General features: G+C 40.0%; 1 protein-coding gene across 4 annotated transcripts in view; it reads left to right on the top strand.

Moving 5' to 3' along the window:
* The window catches only part of GADL1 (glutamate decarboxylase like 1), a 163,553-nt gene that overhangs the window by 20,915 nt on the left and 119,048 nt on the right, over positions 1–23,590 (top strand). Inside the window, exons 2-9 of one of the 4 annotated variants that reach the window (XM_072793101.1) lie at positions 2,247–2,728; positions 6,204–6,383; positions 7,617–7,789; positions 8,950–8,991; positions 15,165–15,291; positions 17,551–17,641; positions 21,380–21,486; positions 22,192–22,307. In XM_072793101.1, the coding sequence (XP_072649202.1) occupies positions 7,637–7,789; positions 8,950–8,991; positions 15,165–15,291; positions 17,551–17,641; positions 21,380–21,486; positions 22,192–22,307 (636 nt within the window). In that variant the 5' untranslated portion in view covers positions 2,247–2,728; positions 6,204–6,383; positions 7,617–7,636. The remainder of the gene's footprint in view (positions 1–2,246; positions 2,729–6,203; positions 6,384–7,616; positions 7,790–8,949; positions 8,992–15,164; positions 15,292–17,550; positions 17,642–21,379; positions 21,487–22,191; positions 22,308–23,590) is intronic. The other 3 variants (XM_072793102.1, XM_072793098.1, XM_072793100.1) reach the window with 3 other exon arrangements.

Below are 23,590 nucleotides of genomic sequence, written 5' to 3'. Positions count from 1 at the left end.
TGGACTTCCAGGGAGCTTCCTCCATAATCTCTCTATTTCCATATGTGCCTCTGCATAGAACGAAAGTAATCGTTTATAAATGTAAATTAGATCATGTTGCTCCTCTGTTTATAATTTTTAAAAATATTTTATTTATTTTTGAGAGAGAGAGAAAGAGAGAGAGAAGGAGCACAAGCTGGGGGGAGGGGGCAGAGGGAGAAACAGACTCCCGGTCGATCAGGGAGCACAATGCAGAACTCCATCCCAGGATCCTGGGATCAAGACCTGAGCTAAAGGCAAATACTTAACTGACTGAGTCACCCAGGGCCCTGATCCTCTGTTTAAAACCTTTAAATGGATTCCGGTTGCTTTTAGAATAAAATCCCTTACCTGGTCTGCCTCCTATCAGTCTTTCCAAAGCTCAGTTTATTCCTTCCTTTTTCCTCACACTTAGGCTGTAGGATCTTTTTCTATTTCTTTCAGAGGCCGATTTATAGATTATTTGCATTTTTTGTTCCTTCCTTCTAGGCTATTCTCTTTACACCTCTTTTTGCATCTGGCTCCTTTTCCTTTTTCACATGTCAATACAAACATCTCTTCCTCAGAAATAGGAAGAGATCCGGTTCCCCATGACCGGATCTAAAATAGCTCCTTCTTATTCTATTGAGTTATTCAGTTAATTTCCTTTAGAGCATTTATTAAGGTCTGTAATTATTTTAATTAGCTATCCATTTGCCTTTTTATTCACTACATCTTCCATCTACCCCAAGTAAATGTAAATTTGTGTCTTCTTGTTCATCCAGAACATGACAGGCACTAAATTAATATTTACCGAATAGTTGAATGAAAGGCCATCCTAACTACCATCAAGTCCAGGAGGACTTTCTGCTTCTCACATGCAGAAGCTCTTCTCTGGAGTTTCAGTGTGTTTTCTCTGCCCACAAGCATCATGCTTTATAGAACACGGGATGGGTGGGATTCCAGGTATTCATAAACATGTATAATTTTCCTTATTAGATTTTGAGGTCACCAGCTATGTGTCTGATTCATCTTTGAGTCTCCACAGTGCCCATCCCAATGTTTTGCACACTGTATTCAATAAATACTTCAGAAAGTATAAATAGAAGAAGTAGCAACTCACTGTGGATTTCAACTAAGGAGAACTTATTCCTCAAATATGACTTAACCAATGATATAAATGTTCTTTTCCTTTCTTCCTTTCTTTTTCTTTCTCCCTCTCTTCCTTTCTTTCCCTCTTCCTTTTCTTTCTTTTCCTTCCTTCCTTCCTTCCTTCCTTCCTTCCTTCCTTCCTTCCTTCCTTCCTTTCCTCCTTCCCTCCCTCCCTCCTTCCCTCCCTCCCTCCCTCCTTCCCTCCCTCCCTCCTTCCCTCCTTCCCTCCTTCCTTCCTTTTCCTTTTGCCAATGGATACCCATCTTTAGCTGACTAAAATTGAAGCATAGTTTTGCCTTTTACTCCTACAAGTGGGTTGCACCATGGGAATTATTCAATCTCTAAGTAACCTTTTTGATTCTACAGAATCACAGAGGTAGATTCAGAATCTAAATCCCTGCATTTGTTACTATTATCCAAATCTTCAGAGGTTTTTCTGCCACTGCTATGTATTGTTATTATTTCTTTTTTTTTTTTTTATGATAGGCACACAGTGAGAGAGAGAGAGGCAGAGACACAGGCAGAGACACAGGCAGAGGGGGAGAAGCAGGCTCCATGCACCGGGAGCCTGACGTGGGATTCGATCCCGGATCTCCAGGATCGCGCCCTGGGCCAAAGGCAGGCGCTAAACCACTGCGCCACCCAGGGATCCCTATTTCTTACTCTTTGTTTATTTCTTATAGTCTTCTTCCTTGTAGGTTGTCCTATAGACAACAAAGGGTAACAAAGTTACCCTCTCATTGACATGTTGTTTTGAGTAGCAAAATGGCTTAAAAATGGTGTGAAATTTGAAAGGGATGCAAACAATTTAAGAGCCTGGAGTACTAGCCAGGTATATAAACTAAATTAGGTATCCACTCTTTTGAGGTTAGGTGAGACATCTGACATAGAAAACTTCAGAACAGAGGAGTGTCTCCTCAACTTTCAACTGTATTTTCTCTCACTCTATTTCCCTAATTATTCTCTTTCTGGATGTTTAGCAAATTGAGAACAGAGACTCTGTGTTGTTTATGTCTATATCCCCAGGCATCAGGTTGGGTGCTTGGCACATAGTAGTCCTTTTTTAATTTATTAATTAATGCTATCCTCTTTTTCAGGCTTTGATTCTCATGCCTATCTTGGACTGACTTGCTGGGCTTACCAGGTCCTGACCCTCAGAACTCCCTTGGTCCTCAATGTCCTTTGCACAAGTTTTCTGAAGAGTTCCTTGGTTCCCACCTAGATGCCTGGATTCATTTTTTTTTTTTATTGTTCCTCCTTCCTATCGTTTGCAGCAAGGATTATTTTTCTATGGCTAATTTTTTTCTTAACAATTAAAGTCTTGGATGGGACACTTGCCTCTACCTGGCAAACTTTCTGACAAAGACCTAAGGCTATTAATTCTAGCCTTTACGTGAGCCAACAATGTAATGTGGGTGCCAAAAGAGAGTTCATGTAGACTCAGTCACATTAATAGTTACTACTTATTGTTCACTTTACTCCCTTCCTGGCACTTTGCTCAGCAGCTTGCATGCTTTGCCACATTTAACCCTTCCAATGACTCAATAAAATGGACATGGCTATTTTCCCCCTTTGTCAGGTAAGAAATCCAAATCAAATGGAAATTAAATAACATGGATGAAGTAACAGAAACACAATTAGAATTTGGGCCAGGATCTACCTGATTTCAAAGCTTAAGCTTTGTGACAAACTGGGGTGCTAATGGAAACCTTGTTAATGGAATCATGGTGACCAGAGCACGGGAGATATGAATTCATTCTATTTAGTGCTGGGGATACCACACCTGGAGTTTTGTACTAGGCCTCATTTTATAAGATAGAAATAAACTGACCCAGACTAGTGACCATGGGTTACTCAGACACAAATGAACTAACTGGAGTAGTTAACTAGCAAAGAGAGAGAGAGAGAGAGACAGAGAGAGAGGGAGAGAGAGGAGAGTGATAGAAGTCATTCTATATTTGGCTTAGAGTTCTATGGAAGATAAATGAGACTCACTTTGTCTACCTACTTACTGCAAAAGCCTGTGGAAATGACATGATGCATATTTGAAGTCACTATAAGAAAAATGTTTGTGACCATTCCAGCTGTCAGTGGAGTGGTACTTTAAGTGACAAAGTTTTAAAATTATTATTAATTACTGCAGATATTCAAAGGGAAGACAAATCCTCTAATTGAAAAGTTTCCTCTTATACCTTAATTTCTCCTATAACCCTAAGCCTTAACCTCAAATGTCTGCACTGTTTATGTTCAAAACAAAACTTCTCTTTAGTGTCCTTCTCATAGCACTTGGCACCTACTATCTTGTAGTGTGTGGTTATTCAGTACTCGGAGGCTGTCCATTACAAGGACAGGAACTGACTCTACTTCATCTTGCTTTCATTATTACCTCCCTAATATAGCCTTACAAACTGTAGATGCTTGCAAAGCAGCATCTTACTGCTCTTTCATAGAACTTCAATGTTATTTACTCTGGTTTCACTACCTACTAGCTTCGTGACATTGGGCAAGCCAGTTCAACCCTGTCTTAGTTTCCTCAGCTATAACACTGAGTCACTGGAGTTTTTGTGACAAACAAATTTGTTAAATCTATAAAACTTCAAGAACAGAGCCTGCCACATAGCGTGTATGTGTCTTGTATTGATGTAAATGTTGAACTCTGGAAAGCTGCTCATGCAGTAGGGGCTGAACTATTGACTGCCATCTTGGGGCAGGAACATCATGGCGGGAAGTTCTGCTCTCATCACAGAGGCAATCCCCTACACTGTGGCCCCTCTTTCTACTCTTCCACAAGGGGTAACTCACTGGCCCCTTGTCTAGAGTTCATTATCTTGGCCATTTGACCACTTTCTACTCTGGTAGCTTACTATCACATGGAGATTCACTTATGTTCTATGCACTGATGCATTTTTAAAAAGACTTTATTTATTATTTATTCATGAGAGACACAGAGAGGCAGAGACATAAGCAGGCTCCTGTAGGGAGCCTGATGCAGGGCTTGATCCTAGGACTCTGGGATCACGCCCTGAGCTGAAGGGAGATCCTCAGTCACTGAACCATCCAGGCATTCCACACTTGTGTATTCAATAAGTGTTACTGATTGCCTATTACTGGCAACTAAAATTTATTGAGTTGGCTAATATTAATGACATTTATTGAGTGCTCACTATGTAGCAGGCATTGCTGTCTTTGTCTCTGTTAATTCACTTAATCCTGCGTCAAAGGAAGGGCCCCTGTTCCATATCCAAAACACTATTTGAAGTTGAATTTATTGTTTGTTCAAAAAGGAAATCTGTACGTCTCTTTAAACAAAGCAAAAGTTGAGCTTATATAGAGCATCAGAAGGCCTGGGATTGAGGAGCTGGTGGAAATCCAGAAGTTAGAGAGTTTAGAGGTTGACTGCTTTTCACATTTAGAAGCATGGTGCACAAGGTGAGACTTGATGGACTTTCAGAAGTCAAAAGCCTACAAGAAAGAGAAGGACAGAGCATGGAAAGAGAGTGGCTGCAGCACAAAGTATGGATAAAAGAGAATAGGGGAGGTCTCTATTAGTGGTATCTTTCACAGTCCATAGATCACAACTCAGTTTTGCCTGTTGCCCCTGCTCCCTGGTTCTTCTTCTGGTCCCTACTGTGTCTTCTCTAGGCCAGGAGTTGTATGAAGTGTATTCTACATCTACCCCATCCCTAGCCAAAGGTGTCTCTTGCTAGGTTAAGTCAGGCAACAGGCAATGACATATCAGAGAAGGAGGACATTATTACTAGTAGGTTGAAGGACTAGGTAGGACTACTTGTATTTAGTGGTTAACAAATGTTTATCAAGCTCCTATAAACTGCCAGGCACTTTCTGGGTGCTACAGAAACAAAAGTGGCACCAATGGATGCAAGCTTACACTCTTAGAGAGCCAAGCCTCTATTGGAGATACACATACTTAGACAAGTAAATGAATGAGTATATGTTATCTGTCACCTGGTGGTCACTGATTTTGAGTCAAATAAAACAGAGAAAGAAGATGGGGTGAGAAGGTGCTACAGTAATATGGTTATCAAGGAAGGCCTCTTTGAGAAGCTCACGTTTAAGGAAAGAATGAAGAATAGTGAAGAGGCCAAATTTGGTGAAATTCAGTGAGCTTGGAGCACAATAAGAAGAGGTGAGGTTTGAAGTCCAATAGATGATGGAGACAGGAGATCATTTAGCCTTAGAGCTCATTATGACTTTGACTTTTTGTTTGATGAGCTAAAGATCCATTGGAAGGTTTAAGTCATCTTGTGAACTGACTTTTCTCTTCAAAGGTATATAGGAGCTACTATGTTGAGCATAGTCCACACACCCTGCAGAGCAAGGGTGAGAGCCATTTGGGGGAAGGGGAGGGATGTTAACTGGGAGGCCACTGCACTGATCCAAGCATTTATGGTGGTTTACGCTAAGGTGGCAGGAGAGGGGGTAATGAAAAACAGTCAGATTCTGGATATATCCTTCATAAAAGATTCTTCCCATTGAAAGACTTCATTATTAACTACCATATACTCTGTGAGTTAGGTTGAAAGTTCTGAGTATGCATCTCAAAAGATCAGTTTGACCTCCTATACAAACTCCAGGGGTCTTTTCCAACCTGGGAAAAGGCAGGTGGTGGAAGAGGCACATTTTCGCCTCTGGCAATAAAAATAGAATGTATCTATCAAGAAAAAAGGCATAATCTATATCCAATTCTTTATGGTTTTTAAATTGTATTTTCTCATAGATAATTGCATGAAATATAGGATTTCTTAAATTGATTGCTGTGGGGACAAAGATGACTTAAATTTCAATTTCACTGCTTTTCTGGTTGCAAGTGGGTGTTTGACATTTTTTAGTGTGTGTGTGTGTGTGTGTGTGAGAGAGAGAGAGAGAGAGAGAGAGATTCTGAGAGAGCTATAGAGTGGCTGCAATTGCCTGAACAATAAAAACCTGAAATCCTACTAATGAGGTTAAAAAAACCTAACTTTTTCTGTGTGCCTAATAATAGCACTGCCTACTGACATAACCAGGGTTCCCTGAATAATCGCCCTCTTTTCCAGTTTATTTTTAGGACCTAAAATTTGGGGGAGGAATGTGCCTTTAGGTGTACAGCTCAATTCCAGGGCTTCACCATTTGTCCCTAAAGCATGTTGAATACATCCTTTCAAGTGAAAAATAAGTAAAAGTGAAAGCTGGAACTAAAATTCATCATTGGAGCACTGGATGGTTCAGCCTTCAGGGTGAGGATAAAAGATTGATCCTTCACTGCAGACCCCATCTTTCCCAAATTGGGGAATCTGTGCCATTTTTATCTGCCTCCATGGACACCATTTGAGTTTGCCAGTAATAGAAGTAAAGGGTTTATAAAGGCACAGAATTTTATCAAAACATAGTACTTTGAGGAAAAGGAGGACTTTAGGGCATAATAAATGTCTATAGTGTTGGAGCCCTGGGTAAGTATAAAAATATTTGAAATGTATATTTACCATCAACATATTTAAGGTACATTTAAAAGTATAAATAAAGCATTGTGCTGGGTGTGGTGCTGAAGGATTGTTTTTAAAAACTGTTTCTGTAAATTTCCACAACTCAGTGAACATGCGCTTCACAGGGAGGAAAGAGAGAGACTGATTAGAGAGAGAATAAAATCCAATCAAAGCTTGTGGCAGATATTGGTGGAATATTTCGGTTAAGTTGCCAGAATTATTTTTGGGGTGGGCTATTTTGGGTAGGCAGTAACCTTTATTCTCAGATATAGATTTCCATGTTGACTTTTAACCTTTAGTCATTGCCTGGCAATTGTACAGTCCTGAAAACGTTCTATTCCATCTTTCTGTCTGTGCCCAAACTGCAAGTTTGAAAAGTTTAAGGGCATCAAGTGTGGGTTTACACCAACCATTATGCGACTCACTTTCTTATATTCTCCCTTCATAAGGAAGTGGCTGAGTACATGGAAGGAGGGGCTCTCAGGGACAAAGCAGTGTCTTTAATATAGAGGGTCATTTAAACATGGGCTTCAAATGCAAAATTAGGAGAGGTGATATGTCAATAATATTTTCTTCCTTAGGAATGACTTATTCCCACAAAGAGGATACATGGCAATCCTTAACAAATTACAAAAGAGCGTGTGTGCACAAAATAGACATGGGCTTGTGTCTACAGCAATCTTTATGTACATGTGTTTCAAAGGTGTTTGCAAGAGTGAACAAAATGAGTTGAGTTTACTTTTCTTGAGCTCCACACTCCCTGATGCTGAACGAGATGCTGTAGGAATGGAGAATAGAATTTCTGTCCTTAACTCTATTATGCCATTGGAAACCATAAAAAAAAACCTGTCAGCTTCAACGCCCCAAAGAAGTATTAATAGAAGATATGCCATTTGAAGCTGTGATAGTGATCCATTTTTTCCCCTTGTGTTTTGTCGTGATCTAATTAGATTATATCTCAAACATGATTTGTTTGTGTGCTTCCAGGAGATACTCATCAACGCGAGATGGTTCCAAGTAAGAGGAGTGCTGTTCTTGTGGATGGGGTTATACTGAATGGCCCCACGACAGATGCAAGAGCAGGAGAAAAATTTGTTGAAGATGCCTGTAGGCTAATAATGGAAGAGGTGGTTTTGAAGGCTACAGATGTCAGTGAGAAGGTAAAAATATATATATATATCTATTAGAAATCCTTGGAATGGAAAAGATAAATTCTTTCCAATCTGATGGTTAGATGTAAGGGAGATAGGAAGCTTATGTTGTTATTGCCTCTATACCTTTGTTTCAAGGGGATCCCAGCTACCAAAGTGTATGCCCCCCTACCCCTCACCCAGTATCTGCTTTCCTGGAAGGTTTGGCTTATAACCTCACAAGCCATCATTTGATGGGAAACTGGCTGAGATCCCAGGCCTTCTGGACATGAAGCACAGGGATGAAACCTTCTGCCCTATAACAGTATAGGTGATCAATAATCTGATGATCTAATATATACACTCTCTAAAACATACTCTGCTCTCCATTTTCTTGGGCACATTCTTTCTATCACTAGTAAAACAACTAGCAGAATGTGGAAAAGACCATGAAAAGTTTTCAAATTTATCTGAGGGTCCTTCCCAGGAGCTGGTTTGAGTTTAGACTGGAAATCTTGGATTGTAAAGTCTGACTTCTGACTGGCACCAATTACTGGTTCTAGATTTCAAATTCAGGCTCAAGTTCAGATTCAAACTGATACTGCAATTATTACTAATGACTTCTACTCCTAAAACTACTCTCTATGTGCCAGGTGATGTTCTCAGGACTACTCCCTATGAATTCATGTATTTAATTCTTACAAAACCAAGGGCTGTATGTTTACTCGATTTTAGGGATGAGGAAAGAAGTGAGGCACAAGCAGTTCAAGTACTTTGCCCAATATCCCATGTTAGTAAATATCAGAGCTGGCACTAAAATCCAAACAGTCTGGCTTCAGTCTGGGCCTTTAACTTCTCCTCTGTATATCTCTTATAATCGCTAAATTATCCTTTATCACATTGATTATCTTTCATATTGAAATTGAACGATCAACAAGCAGATGTATAGGAGGGATTTTGATTCCAATTCTGTTGGTCAAAAATAAATGTCATTTAACAAAAAGATTTTGAATCTGAAGTGGTATTTATTTTGAATTTTTGATCGCATGCATTTGGGAAAACCTATTAGAAAATAGATCGAAGTGTTCTGTGAACTTAGCATAGCCTTATTCAAGGCAAAAATCACTGATGGTATTTCTTGATCATATATTTATAATTGCATATTTTCTGGTCTTATCTGTACTTGTGAGATATTTTGGACCTGCTTTACTTTGGAGCACACTGCTTTTCTGGTAAGCTTTTTTTCTTTTGTAATTGGCCTTTATTCAGTCATTAAATATTAACTGAGTGTTAGCTATGGGTAAACCACTATATTTGACCCTGGGGGATATAAAGACAAATAAGATAAAGGCTCAGCTTTGAACAGAATTTATAGTCTAATTGGAAGGATAAGTTTTCATCGGAAAAAAGATGGGGGGTCCCCAGGCATGTGATAAATGTGTGTGATTGGGGCAGATTTGGGGGATTTCATAGAGGAGTGGACTCTCTGAGCTTTGATGTGGGATGTGAAGATCAAGTAAGATTTTGATGGGCAGTGAGAAGTCAACCCATGTATGTTGAAGAAAGCAGGAAGGTAAGGAATAGAAAGATCATTGCAGAAGGGAACTTTCTCCCTCAAAAAAAGGGGTTATATAGGTGACTAATGGAAGGTAAGACAAGAAGGGGAAGCTTAGGATCCTAAATTATCAATTAAGGAAGCACATGTTGATTGCAATGGTATAGCCATGCAGGCTCTCCAATTGAAGGTGGGTTGAAAACTCTGTTAGGGTTGGGGGAAGGAGGTGGGAGTTTTTAAGTCACTTAGTCTGACTTTGTTAGAGATCCAACAGGGCACCTTTCAAAGGTGACCTTCAGATAGATCCATCCCCACACTTTGTGAGTTGATTTCTTCTAGTTCCTTCTCTTGTAGACATTCTTTCTCAGCCACCTTTTTTCAAAAACCGGAGTTATAATTTGCATTTAGTAAAATTTGTTCCCTTTTTTGGCATGTAGTTATACGAGTTTGATAAGTCACGTGACAACTACACCACAGTCAAGATATAGAGCAGTTCCATCACCCCTCAGATGTCCCTGTGCTCCCTCTATAGTCAACCCTGACCCTTGTCTTAGCCCCTGACAGCCACTGATCTATCTTTCATGCCTGTATTTTTTGCCTTTTCCGGAATGCCAGACAGGTGGAATTCTATCACAATTGTCTTTTTGAGTCTTGCAGTTTTCTCTCAGCAAAATGCATCTCTGAGATTTGATCATGTCATTGTGTAGATAGGGATTTTTTTTTTTTACTGCATTTTACTTCATTGCACTTTGCAAATATTATGTTTTTTACAATTTGGAGGTTTGTATACCCCCTGCATCCAGCAAGTTTATCAGTTCCTTTTTTTCAATAGGAAACTATTGAAATTTGGTCACTTCGTGTTTCTGTGTCACATATGGTTAATTCTCAGAATATTTCAAACTTTTTCATTATTACTGTACTTGTTCTATAACATATTATATAACATAGTATATATATTATAACATCATATTATAAAATATAACAATATTTTTATGGCTTGTTATAATCAGGGATCTCTGATGTTACTATTGTAATTGTTTTGAGGGACCACGAACACATTCATAGAAGACAGTGAACTTACTAATAATGTTGTTTATGTCCTGACTATTTCTATCCACTGGCAGTTCTCCTATCTCTCCCCCTCTCCTCGGGTCTCTCTATTTAGAGACATGACAACGTTGAAATAAGGCCAGGGAAGAACCCTGAAATGCCCTCTAAGTGTTCATCTGAAAGGATTAATTTCAACTTAAATCAAAAGCTAGGAGTGAGGAAGACATTTTGAAAGCCAAGAAAGGCCAAAAGGTAGGCCTTTTGTCCCAAAGAGTCAGCCATATTTTGACTACAAAAAGAAAAGTTCTGGAAGGAAATTAAAAGTGCTACTCTAGTCAACACATGAATGATGAGAAAGTCAAACAGCCTTATTGCTGATCTGGAGAGAGGTTTATTGGTCTGGATAGAAAGTCAAACCAGTCACAACATTCCCTTAAGCCAGAGCCTCATCCAGAGCAAGGCCCTCCTCTCTTTCCTCTACTCTAGGAAGGCTGAGAGAGGTGAGGAAGCTACAGAAGAAAAGTTTGAAGCTAGCAGAGGTGGGTTCATGAGGTGTAGGGGAAAAAACTATCTCTATAACATAAAAGTTCAGGGTGAAACAGCGAGAGCTGATGTGGAAGTTTCAGCAAGTTATCCAGAAGACCTACTCTAAACAATGGATGTCTCAATGTAGGTGGAATATCCTTCTATTGGAAGAAGATGCTACCTAGGACTTTCAAAGCTAGAGAGGTGAGGCCAATGCCTGGCTTCAAAGCTTTGACAGGCTGACTCTCTTGTTAAGGGCTAATGCAGCTGCTAACCTGAAGCTGAGGCCAGTGCTCATAGACCATTCCAAAAACCCAAGGGCCCTTAAGTATGATGCTAAATCTACTCTACCTATGCTCTGTAGATCGAAAAATAAATCCTGGATGACAGAACATCTGTTTAAAACATGGTTTACTGAATGTTTGAAGCCCACAGTTGAGACCTACTACTCAGGAAAAAAAGATTCCTTGCAAAATATTACTGCTTATTGACAATGCACATTGTCACTCAAGAGCTCTCTCTGTAGAGATGCACAAGATTAAGGATTCCATGGCTGCTAACAGCATCTATTCTGCAGCCCATGGATCAAGGAGTAATTTCAACTCTCAGGTCTTACCATTTAAGAAATATATTTTGTAAGGTTATAGCTCCATAGATAGTCATTTTTCTGATGGATCTAGGCAAAGTAAATTGAAACCATTTTGGAAAGGATTTACCATTCTAGATGTCATAAATAACATTTGTGATACATAGGAAGAAGTCAAAATATCAACATTAATAGGAGTCTGGAAGAAGTTGATTCCAACTATTACGGATGACTCTGAGGGTTCAAGATTTTGGTGGAGGAAGTCACTGTGGATGTGGTAGAAATAGCAAGAAAACTAGAATTAGAAGTGGGGCCTGAAGATGGGAGTACATTTCTGCGATTTCATGATATAACTTGAATGGATGAGGAGTTGCTTCTGATGGATAAGCAAAGAAAGAGGTTTTATGAGATGGAATCTACTCCTGATACAGATACCCTTAAGACTGTTGAAATGACAGCAGAGGATTTAGAATAGCACATAAACTTAGTTGGCAAAAAGGCAGCAGGGTTTGAGAAGACTGACTTTGATTTTGAAAGAAGTCCTACTGTGGGTGAAATGCTATCAAATAGCTTCACATGTTACAGAGAAATTGCTTATGAAAGGAAGAGTCGATTAAAGCAGCCAACTTTATTTATTTTAAGAAATTGTCCCAGCCACCCCAACCTTCAGCAACCACCACATTGTCTATCAGTCCACAGCCATCAACATGGAGGCAAGACCCTCCACCAGCAAAAATATTACAATTCACTGAAATCTCAGATGATGGTTTGCTTTTTTATTTTTTAAATTTTTTTAAAGCAATAACTTAGTGTTGGTTCATAATCTCCTCCGGAGTTTCCTGGGTGAAATCTGAAACTGGCTCCTGGCAGAGAGCAGAGGGAGACCAAAGAAATAAATAGGCTGCTCCAGGTTGGCAGGTGGCAGTTTTAATAAGCAAAGGGAACATACAAAGGAGACATGTGTTGGATGGCAGCAAGATGAGTGGACCCTTACACCTGCCTGCCAAACCTTAAAAGTTTTGATAGATAAATAGATAGGTAGTTAGATGGATGGATAGTTAGATATAGATAGAGAGGCCTTAACTGAGCTTAATCAAATATACTATACAACAGTTTCAAATACTTCCTCATTAAGTCAAGGCCGAGTCCTTGGAGACACCTCTAGCAGCAGGAAAGGCAATCAGAACCCACATTCCAAAGACTGGGGAGGGGGTGAGGAGCCTCCAAGTACTCAGGTCCAGCTCGTGGGTCATCTGGTGGTCACCTCTTCTCGATGACCTCCCTCAACAAGTATTTTTTAATTCGGGTGTGTACATTTCTTAGACCTAACGCTATTGCACACTTACTAGACTATATGGTACAGTATCAACATAACTTTTATATGCACTGGGAAACCAAAATCTTGGTTTGACCCACTTGATTTCAATATTTGCTCTATTGAGATGGTCTGAACCACACTTGCAGTATCTCTGAGATATGCTTGCATCAGGAGCCATTCTTTTCAATGGTCTCAGTCACTTTTGATTCCCCTCTGCCTATTATGGTTCCCACTTCAGAGTTTAATTTCATCTCTCTTGTACAACTCAGTATTTCTTCCTGCTTTCCCCAACCTCCCACCTCCTTAGTCTCCTGACTTCCTGGCTACTCCCCTGTCTCTCTCCTCCCCTCCACAGTCGAACTTTTTAAAGATTGTCTATGCTCCCTCCCTCCCTCTCTTTCCTCACCTCCCACACCCTCACTCCGTGGCAATCTGGCCTCCACTCCCACCTCTCTAAGTCAAATTGCTCTTGCCAAGAACACCTCCTTGTTGATAAATCTCATGAGCACTTCACAGTCTTTATCCAACTTGGCTTCTCAGTAGGATTTGAGAGTGATGACCATCTTCTCCTTAAAACCTTCTTTCTCCCTTGTTTTGGTTGCACTGAACTCTTCTCAGATTGTCCATCCTTCTCCAGCATGTCCTCTACCTCACAAGTGAGCTCCTCTCTCCTTTCCTATATCTTTCTTAAGTGTTGATGGTACCCAGGTGAGATCCTGTGCCTTTTATCTTAGGGAGTAGATTCTCTCTATGTCACTCAAATTGTATTATCATGGTGTGGGTCTGGAACTCTGTTTTTGGTTTTTCACAAGAGCTTCATACCAACATCTGAACCCCTTTTTGATGTCCTGAGAGGCCTCAGACTATATATGCCCCAAACTCATCATCCCTGCCCCACCCCAACAAGATTCGTTTCCTCATTGCCACCATCAGCCTACATGTATAAGCTACAGACCTCAGAGTTGTCCTTGGCTCGTCCCTCTCCCTCATCTTTACTGTGTGATTGATTTCTGATTTGTGCATTTGAAATATCTCTGGAAGTACTTCATTCCAATTGTATCTACCTTATCCAGAATACTACCCTCTGCTTGGTTTATTAGTCACCTCTTATTCTCAGTTTTACTTGGAATCTCCATATAGCAACTAAAGCTATTGTCCAAAGCACAAAGATGTTCATATCACTCCCCTGTCCAAAACATTTCAATGGCTGCCTTAGAGCCAAGTTCAAATTTTGTAACATGCCACGGAAAATTCGTCATGATCCAGGTCTCATTTATCTCAATCATTCATTCATCCTTTCATTCATCACATCTTTGTGGAGCACCTCTTGTGTGGTAGGCACTGTGTTAGTTACTTGGGAGCAGTGAGCAAACAGATGGACAGCTCTGCTCTCATGGAGACTATGTGGGACACAATAAATGAGTTACATGGTATGTTGAAAGAAGATAAGTGCTATGGAAAAAGAGAGAGCAGGAAAAGTTAAAGGGACTGATAAGGGTGGGGTAATGTGAAGCTTGTGATTTTAAGTAAGGGAATCAGATTGCTGTCATTGAGAAAGTGATTTTTGAGCAAAGCTTTGAAAGAACTGAGGAGATTAGCCATGAGGACATTTGGGGTAGGAGCATCCAGGCAGAAGGCACAGCCAGTTTGAAGACTCTAAAGGAGAGTGTACCTGATGTGTTTAAGGAACAACAAAGAGGTCAGGGTGGCGGGGCAGAGTCAGCCAGGAGGAAAGCAGTGCTAGACTTGGGAGGAAACACCATGAAGAGAAGCAAATTATACAGAATCATCTGAAGTCATTGTTAGGACTTTGGCTTTACTTTGAAGGAAATGAGCCACTGAAATATCTTAGCAGAGGTACAGCCATGGCTTAGGGTATGATTCTGGATTCTGGGTGCCAGGTTGATAGACTGTATGGGAAAAGGGTAAAGGTATAAGCAGAGAGACTAGCTAGAAGTTATTTTGGCATTCCAGCTTCCCTTCTTGCCTCCCCTTCCACCAATCCCATGTTCTAATACACCAAACTAAATCCATTCTTCAGATGTGCCCTTATATTTCAGCCTTTACAACTTCTATTAATTCCACCTAGAGTGCCCCTTACCTTCCTCCATCCCCTAATCTTGCCTTGGTTAGAAATCAGTTTCTCCAGGAAATCTTTGACCTTCCAAATTGAAGATGGGGCCCCTCATTTGTTCTAATGACATCTGGGTCACCATCACAGCTTTTTCACACTGGACTATGGTTGTATATTTAAATCTCGGTCTCTCCCACTTCTCTGGAAGCTCCATGAGGGTAGGGTCCATGATGCTAACTTCCTCTTGATGCCTGGCTCCAGTGGGAGCTCAATTAACTACCATTGCTGAATGTCCAGGTTTGTGAGTGGCGGCCCCCTGAACAGCTGAAACAACTTCTTGATTTGGAGATGAGGGACACAGGAGAGCCACACCACAGGCTGTTGGAGCTCTGCCAGGATGTCATACGCTACAGCGTCAAAACTAGTAAGACCTTTCATTTGCCTCCTTGATCTGTGCCCCTAACAAGTTCTTATATTTTCTTAAGCACGTATTTACCTCATAGTAAAGCTTAGTATGGCAGTGTTTCTGGGATAAGAAAGTGGATCCCAGTGTTCTAGGATAAAAAAAATAGTGGTTCTGATATCTTTATAATGGGCTACTTAATCCTTAATACAGATTTTTGTCAAGGCCAAAGATAAATGGATAGAAAAACTGTTGGTATTAGTCATCATACAGAAATATTATCTACTCCTTGGCAATCCTCTATCCTCCATTTATAATCAAGACCATATATTATGGCTGCTACTTATCTTTGCTTATGTTGGTGCACACTGGCAAAGGATAGTTTGATTATAGAATTTGTTAAGGGACTTTAAATTTTGATGGCTCAGAACATGCAAAATATGTGCTGGAGGGTGTCTTTACTATAAACAGGAATAGATTGGAAAGATACTAATGAAGTCTTGGCAGTTGGTAATTGCTGAATTATTTGATCAAATCTAGCAGGATCAGAAATGAAAAACTTTAGGAAAGTGTAAAAAAAAAATGAACACATAGGGAGTTTTTGCTGTGATAGCTTCACAATACTGCTTAACCACTATGATCGTTTGTAAATGCAGTAGCATGGTAGCGTGGTATTAGTCTTGTGCTGACATACTATTCCAACCATTAATAGCTATGCACCCAGTGAACAAGTTCCAGAACTAAGGAAGTAACTTTCCAAAATATGCATTTCGCAGTGTGCTGTAAAGGTAATCTAGTGCTTAAGACCATGCAGGCATTATGCTTTGTGAATTCTGACACTGAACTAAATTTAGTGGAAAAAGCATAATAAAATCCTGGCTAAAAATAATTGGTTTATATTCCCTTGGGAAAGTCTGGTGTATGTATCAAAAACCCAGTTAGCATTTCAAAAGCAGAGATACATATCTTATTATTATGGTGCATGTCAGAAGTGTAGAATGACATTTAATGCAGTAGATTTTTCAGTTTACTGGATATTTTCCATAATGTTACCATGGAAATCAATCATAAATTAACACGGAACTAAAAAAAAAAATCTTATTAAAATTACTTGTAGCAATGTCTGGTTTCCTTTGCCAGATTAGGGGAAGTTTTCCATATTTCATTTAAAAAAACATTCTCTTAGATTTCTGTTTTTTTATGGGACCTCTTGTTTAAAGAGAAAAAAACGCTAAAACCAAATGTTGTACTTTGCAATGAGAAATCACTAACTAAAAAGGTTCTCAAATACTCAAATTTAGAAACAGACCTCCTGCCTCTTTGTTCTTTGTCATGCTGGGCTTCCTATGATTGAGAATGTCAAGTCAGTTAGCCTGGTGTTTGGTGTGAATATTCACACTGTGTAAAGCCAAGAACCTTTATGAGACCTTTTATAGGAGGGGGAAAAAAATAGAAAGTTGGAACTGAAGTTGAGTCTTAAAGGCTACTGCCTTTGAAGTAAGTTGAATTAGAAAGTTTATGTAAGCTGCATGATGAGTCACATCTTACTCCATCTACATAATGCCAGTTGCACCATGAAAAATGGTCCAATCTGAAAAACGAAAAGGCCACTCACTGCTGGTAGCCCGAAGTGAACCTTGTTGGTGGGAGAAATGCATTTAAAGATAGGGAAATTGATATTGATAGCTTCTGAAGAGAAAGGTAGCAGGCTTTGATATCAGACAAGTAGTTTGAATAATCCAGTTCTCAAGGGTTCTGATTTGGATCTGGGTTGTAGAAAAAAGGGAACAGATAAACCAGAGTTCTTAAGAGAATGCCCAAGTGTTACTTAGAAGCAAGCTATTGTTTAGTAGAAAAGGTTATGAGGTGGGTCTTCAACATTTATTTCCCTTGTTCCTGATTAGATTTTAAATTCTTTTTAAGATAGAGGCATAATTTGCATTCAGTAAAGTGGACAAATCTTCACTGCTCAGCTCAATGAATGTATACATGTCCATGAGTGAGTAACCATCACCCATATCAAGATATAGACCCTTCCCAGCACTCCAGCGCCTTCCTCAAGCCCCATCCTAGTGAATATCACCTTCCCAATTCTAACCTCAGTTTCCATAGATCAGCTTTGCCTGATATTGAATGTCATATAAGTGAATTCATACAGTATACACTCCTTTGTATCTGGCTGCAGTCACTGTCTGAAAGATTGATTTATGTTACTGTTGTATAGAGAGTCTTTTTTTTTTTTTATTGCTGTGTAGATGAATGCTCTGCTTAAATTTACAGACCATCCAAGATTTTTCAACCAGTTGTATGCTGGACTTGATTATTACTCCTTGGTGGCCCGATTTATGACAGAAGCATTAAACCCAAGTGTGTAAGTATCACTTTACTGGACTCTTACACAGAGCATGCATTAGGGATCTCTTAGGTGAAATTTTATTCCATGAATTTCTATTGCATGGTTTCATTTGTATAGTGTCATCATAAATAATGGAATGACACTTCACAGTATTTTAAAGAGATGTTTGATTTGATAGTGGTATTGTGAGATGGTTAATGCAGGCATGGTTATCTCCATTTAACAGATGAGAAAATTGCTTAAGCATCTTGTCATTCATTCCCACATGAAAAGCCATGTCTCTGCTAAGTGCTGGAGAGACACTCTGAATAAAAACAAACCTTGACTTGGCCCCCATGAAGCAAAAAGTCTCATGAGATAGAGATGCTCCATGCAAATTAATCAAAATTCTCCACACAAATTAATGTAAAATTTTAATTTGCATATGAAGAAGTGCATGATGCTATAAATATGAGTGGGACAATTTTTCCTGGTTGGGAGCTCAAGAAAGTCTTCTCTGAGGGACTGATAACTAATAGCTGAAGAATGAGTAAAAGCTAAGTAGGCAAAAAGAGGAGAGATGAGTTTCAAACAGAGGGAGCTGTATGCACAAAGGCCCTGTGGCAGAAGACAGCATAGTGTATCTTATGAACTGAAAGGTCAGTGAAGGTATAGCTGAGAAAGCTATAGGAATCTAAAAGAGGATGTGGTTTGAGAAATGGATAGGAACCAGATGTGCAAGACCCAGTGAGCCACGTTTGTGAGTTATTCTAAGTACAAAGGAAAGCTTTTAAAGGTTTCTCACTCATTATATGCCATTAGCTTGTTGAAAAGATCCCTCAAAATATGGAGAGTGGATTTGAAGGGGACTGATCAGGAGGGCATTATCTTAGGTGAGAGATGGAAGTAGCTTGAACTTAGAAATGGTAGGAAGAGAGAGAAAGAAAAGTGTGTTTAGAAGATAAAACAGAAAGATCTGGATGATATATTGACCTTGGGAATGAGGACAAAAAAGGTGGTTTATACAATGATGCCTCAGTTTCTGACTTTTGTAGCTGGGTTGATGGTCACGTCATTCATTGACATAAGAAGCATTGGAAAAGGGGACTAGTTTTCAGGGATATGGTGAAAAAGGCAAGAGCAAGAATTTAATTTTCAGTTGTGAGCATCTGGGTTTGCAGTGACTTTGGGCTATTCAAGAGCATGTATCAGCCAAGCTGAGGGATACCTGGGCCTGGAATTCTGATATCTCTATGAAAGGTATCAATTTAGGACTTACAGGGGAATGATAGTAATTGAAATGGTGGGCATGGATGGGATGCCTTAAGTCAGTGAAGCTCAACTATTCCTGTCCATTAGAATCAACCTGGGACATTTCCAAAAAATTACGTTGAGGCCTGGGTCCTAACCCAGACCAATTAACTCTAAATTCCTGTGGCTGTGTCCCAAACACTGATATATTTTCAAAGCTAAACATATGATTTTGATGAGCAGGATGAAAACACTTTGAATAAAAACAAACCAAGAGATGGAGAAGCGGGGTCTGCAGGGAAGAATATAGAGTGAGGACCGAAACATAGGATGAGCCTTGAGGACATCTAATACCTCAAGGTTAGGAGGAGCAAGACCAGCCTACAACGGAGAGAGAGAAAAGAGGGAGAAAATCAAGCAGGAAGGCATGGAAGCCGTGGGGGAGAGTGTGTCTAGAAGCATATATGTTGAGTATTTAAGACAGAGACTAAAAATTTCCCCTTGAATTGGCAACACAGATATCACTGGTGACTTCAGTTAGAGTCACCCCAAGTCACCCCTAGTTTTGGTGGGGTAATATGAAAAGATATTAGTTTACACTGAGTAGAAGGGTTACATGGTAGGTGGGACAGAAGAAACCGTAAAATTACCCAACTCTATGAACCTTTCCTTCTACGCCCTGGGTTTTCTAACTTCCTGTTTGGGTTCTTTTAGTTAAAACATGCAGTGGTTTGCAAAGTATTAAATTGTTGCTAAGGTGAACAATCCGCTGAAAATGTGAGCAAGCCGCGAGAGCATTCCATATTGTCCTCTTCTCCACCTCCATGGCTATCCCCAGGTTTACAGTTGAGCCTACAGTTTTTAAGGCAGGCTTAATATTAATTTTTTAAAAAAGTGAATGATTATTTCATTTATAGTTGCAGGTGCACATAAACATATATACTTTTTCCCCACACTTTTGATATGTGTGAACTGGCTTCCTAGCATGGTTGAAAATAGAACCTGGATTGTTTGCAAAATGACATGATGTCTGTAGAGTGCTTGGCATGTAGGGAAGTAGGGAGGTGACACATAGTAGGTGTTCTGTTGTTTTGTTTTATATCATTTTGTGCTTTTGTTTCCCCTTGTTTCCAAAGTTTTCCCTTCAGGGTGTTAAAATATTTGCATTAAATTCTGTGACTGTAAATTTAAGTGTATCTGGCTAGCTTACATATTTGGAGTACACATTTGTTTAGATACAATTTAATGTAATGGCCTAATTGTTAGAGAAGGAAATTATAGATAATTTAGTCACCCTCAAGTTATCTGGAGAAAGAAGAAGCTCAAATATTATGAAACAAAGCATGGTAACCCTCCCAGGTGGGGTTCCCTGGGAATCTTCTCTAAATGGAGTTTAGTGAGCAGGGTGTTTATTAAGAATGCCCTTGGGATCGGCATGAGTGATGGGGGGAAGGCAGCAGGAGTGAGCAGAGACACAGATTGGCTGACTTCATGGTGGTCTCTGGAGTTACAGTGGCCCTTAAGAGCAGTCTGGAGTTGGGGCTATATGGCCAGGCCTTTATACCTCCAGCTAGACCAATTATAAGAGGAAAGGTTGTGACCTTGGGAAAGATGGCTCCATGCCCCTGAGGCAATTCCCAAAAGGGCTAAATTAGTGTTCTCTGACAACAGCAGTCCAGCCTGGAGAAACAAAGCCTTCAGTGACAGGGGATTTGGGTAGTCCTCTGCAATAAAATCATCACATGATAAGAGAAATCCCACAGAGCACTTCCCATTTGTGGAAACACAGTCATGTAGTGGAGAAAACCCTAGCTCAGGATGAGTAGTTTCTCTGTAGAATAACCAGAGCTGATTGCTAGAGTACTCATGGTAGTAACCTAAGAAAACCTAGTTGCCATGACAATAGTTTTTTTTAAGAATTTATTTATTTATTTATTTATTTATTTATTTATTTATTTGACAGAGAGAGAGAGAGCGCACACAAGCTGGGGAGAGGGGTAGAGGGAGAGAGAGAGAAGCAGACTCCCCACTGAGCAGGGAGCCTGACACAGGGCTCAATCTCAAGATCCCGAGATCATGACCTGAGCCAAAGGCAGACACTTAACTAGCTGAGCCACCCAGACACCCAATAATGGTTTTTCTTTAACAGCACACAAAGCAGTATCCAAAGAATGAAATGGTCACTGCTCATGACTAATATTAAGAAATCTAGATGCACTGCTTTTATCTCTCTCAAGGGAACTGAAGGGTTCCTGTAAATTATGATTGCTGAAGTAGCTTGCGTATCCCTAAGGCCACCAGCCAGCTATTGGCCATCATGCCAGCTAATTGCAGTTATCAAACCATGACCAGCACCATCACTGACTGCACATTTCTCTATTTCCAATTGGATAAATTTCCAAAAACTCTACCTGTACTTCCATAGCCACTTGGTTGAATAAAACTCTATGTACATTTCTTGGGACCCCAAAGGGATGGTTTGACTCTAGTCATAGAAGTGAAGTGTTTTTTATATCTATCTAGTTATACGTATGAGGTGTCCCCAGTGTTTCTGTTAGTGGAAGAAGAGGTTCTGAAGAAAATGATTGAATTTATTGGCTGGAAAGAAGGGGATGGAATATTTAACCCAGGTAAGTACAGCTAGTTATTGCCATCTCCCTTCCACTGCAAACACCTAAACATTTATTCATGTGTTATATGAGGAACAACTCCTTGAAGATTTGCACATTCCAAAAAAGTCAGATAAAAATAATGCTATTTGTTGAAAATCTAGCTTGTTCCTTTCTCTGGAGAGACAACATTTTGCATACATGCTCAACAACCGACATAAATGTTAAGCCAATGAGATGTCTACAATTTAGGACTTATACCTAACAAATGAAATTATCTATTGCTGGAAATTGGGAAGGGCTACAAGGTTTTTAATCAATTTTACTTGAGAAGGTTTCTGAATCACATGTTGTTCATCCTACAGTCCTTTCTTGGGACAGAGATGAGCATGTATTGTCATTTTATTGGTCAGGGGACAGACAAATTGTTAACTATGAAGACTTGGATACTGGCCCTTGCCCATAGATTGAAACTTTTAGTTTGGAAAAGCTCTGGAATGAGAGAATAGACCCAAACTTTGGTCTTCGCTGAGATTGGAAATTGCTGCAGTTGGGGGTCAGGAAGTGTGCAAGAGTCATGGGTGGGGCATGGTGCTCAGATGGTTCCTGGGGGGATATGTCATTAGACTAGAGCAGCTGTAGCCTTTCATGTCTTCCCTGTGGTCAGCCTTTAGGGAGCTATAATTTCACACTCTAAATATGTCATTTCAATTTTGTTTTTTGCAGGTGGTTCGGTGTCCAATATGTATGCAATGAATTTAGCTAGATACAAATATTGTCCTGATATTAAGGAAAAGGGGCTGTCTGGGTTGCCAAGATTAATCCTTTTCACATCCGCAGAGGTAAAAAATTATTTTTGATATCAGATCTAGATAATGCATTATTTAAGGGGGTTTGTGTGTGTGTGTGGGGGGGGGCTTCTGATACACTTTGGTCCTATCCATGTGTGACTAATATGCCTGAGTATAACACCATATTTCATTTCCAAGGAAATTCTGATGGTTTTGATACTGTAACCCCTGGCCACTCAGTTTTGTACATCACCTTTATTTAAAATTTAGAGTCTATGACATTTTTCTTTGAGAAAAGAAAACATTCAATTTGAAAGTGTTATCTCTTTCTGTGAATCTCTTCTCTGAGTGTCCTATTTATTAGAACATAGATGATCACTCAGCGCTGTCAGAAGACTCACATTGCCTTGTATAACTGATTACTTTGAATGGCTAACACAAAGGCTTTTCAAGAGGAAAGGGAGATATTCAGAAACAGTGAATATTACCCCTCCCCCCCCCACACATGATTCCATGCCACAATATGTCCTTTTACCCTCCACCAAAGTAGGCGGTCTGATTGTGGCTTCGAGCTAGGCTGCTTGCCTTCAATTCTTGTCTCCACTACTACTCCACTACTATCCGAATGACCTTGGGTAAGTTGATGAAATCCTCTGTGCTTCTATTTCCTAATTTGTTAAAATAATCATCAGTTAACTGGTGTATCTAACGAATTATCCCAAAGCCCAGTGGTGTAGAACTATAGCTAGATATCATTGCTTATGAGTCTTGGGACAGCCAGGACCCTTCTGCAGCTCTTGGCTGGGCTCCATTATGTATCTGGGGGGTGCCATCCGCTGGCTGATCTGGGACTAGGCTTACAGAGATGATTTCAGGGAGTTCTCTCTGCTCCGTGTATCTCATCCTCCAACAGGCTAGTCCAGGTGTGTGGTAATGACAGGGATCCAGGGGACAAACAGCATGGAAACCTACCAGGCCTCTTGAGTCTAGGCTTAGAACTGGCTCATTGTCATTTCTACCTCATTTTCTTAGTGAAGTAAGTGATGTCAAGGAGCCCAGATCTAAGAAGTTGGAAACAGACTTTATCTCTCTCTCTCTCTTTTTTTTTTAAGATTTTATTTATTTATTCATGAAAGACACACAGAGAAAGAGAGAATGGTAGAGACACAAGCAGAGGGAGAAGCAGGCTCCATACAGGGAGCCCGATGTGGGACTTGATCCCAGGTCTCCAGGATCACGCCCTAGGCCGAAGACAGGCGCTCAACCGCTGAGCCACCCAGGGATCCCCCCAGACTCTTTCTCTTGAGGAGACTTGCTGCAAAGTCACCTTGCAA

This window comes from Canis lupus, chromosome 22 (assembly GCF_048164855.1).
Source record: "Canis lupus baileyi chromosome 22, mCanLup2.hap1, whole genome shotgun sequence".
Taxonomy (NCBI): domain Eukaryota; kingdom Metazoa; phylum Chordata; class Mammalia; order Carnivora; family Canidae; genus Canis; species Canis lupus.
The sequence above is the reverse complement of the archived record's forward strand: the minus strand, read 5'-3'. Positions and strand labels throughout refer to the sequence as shown.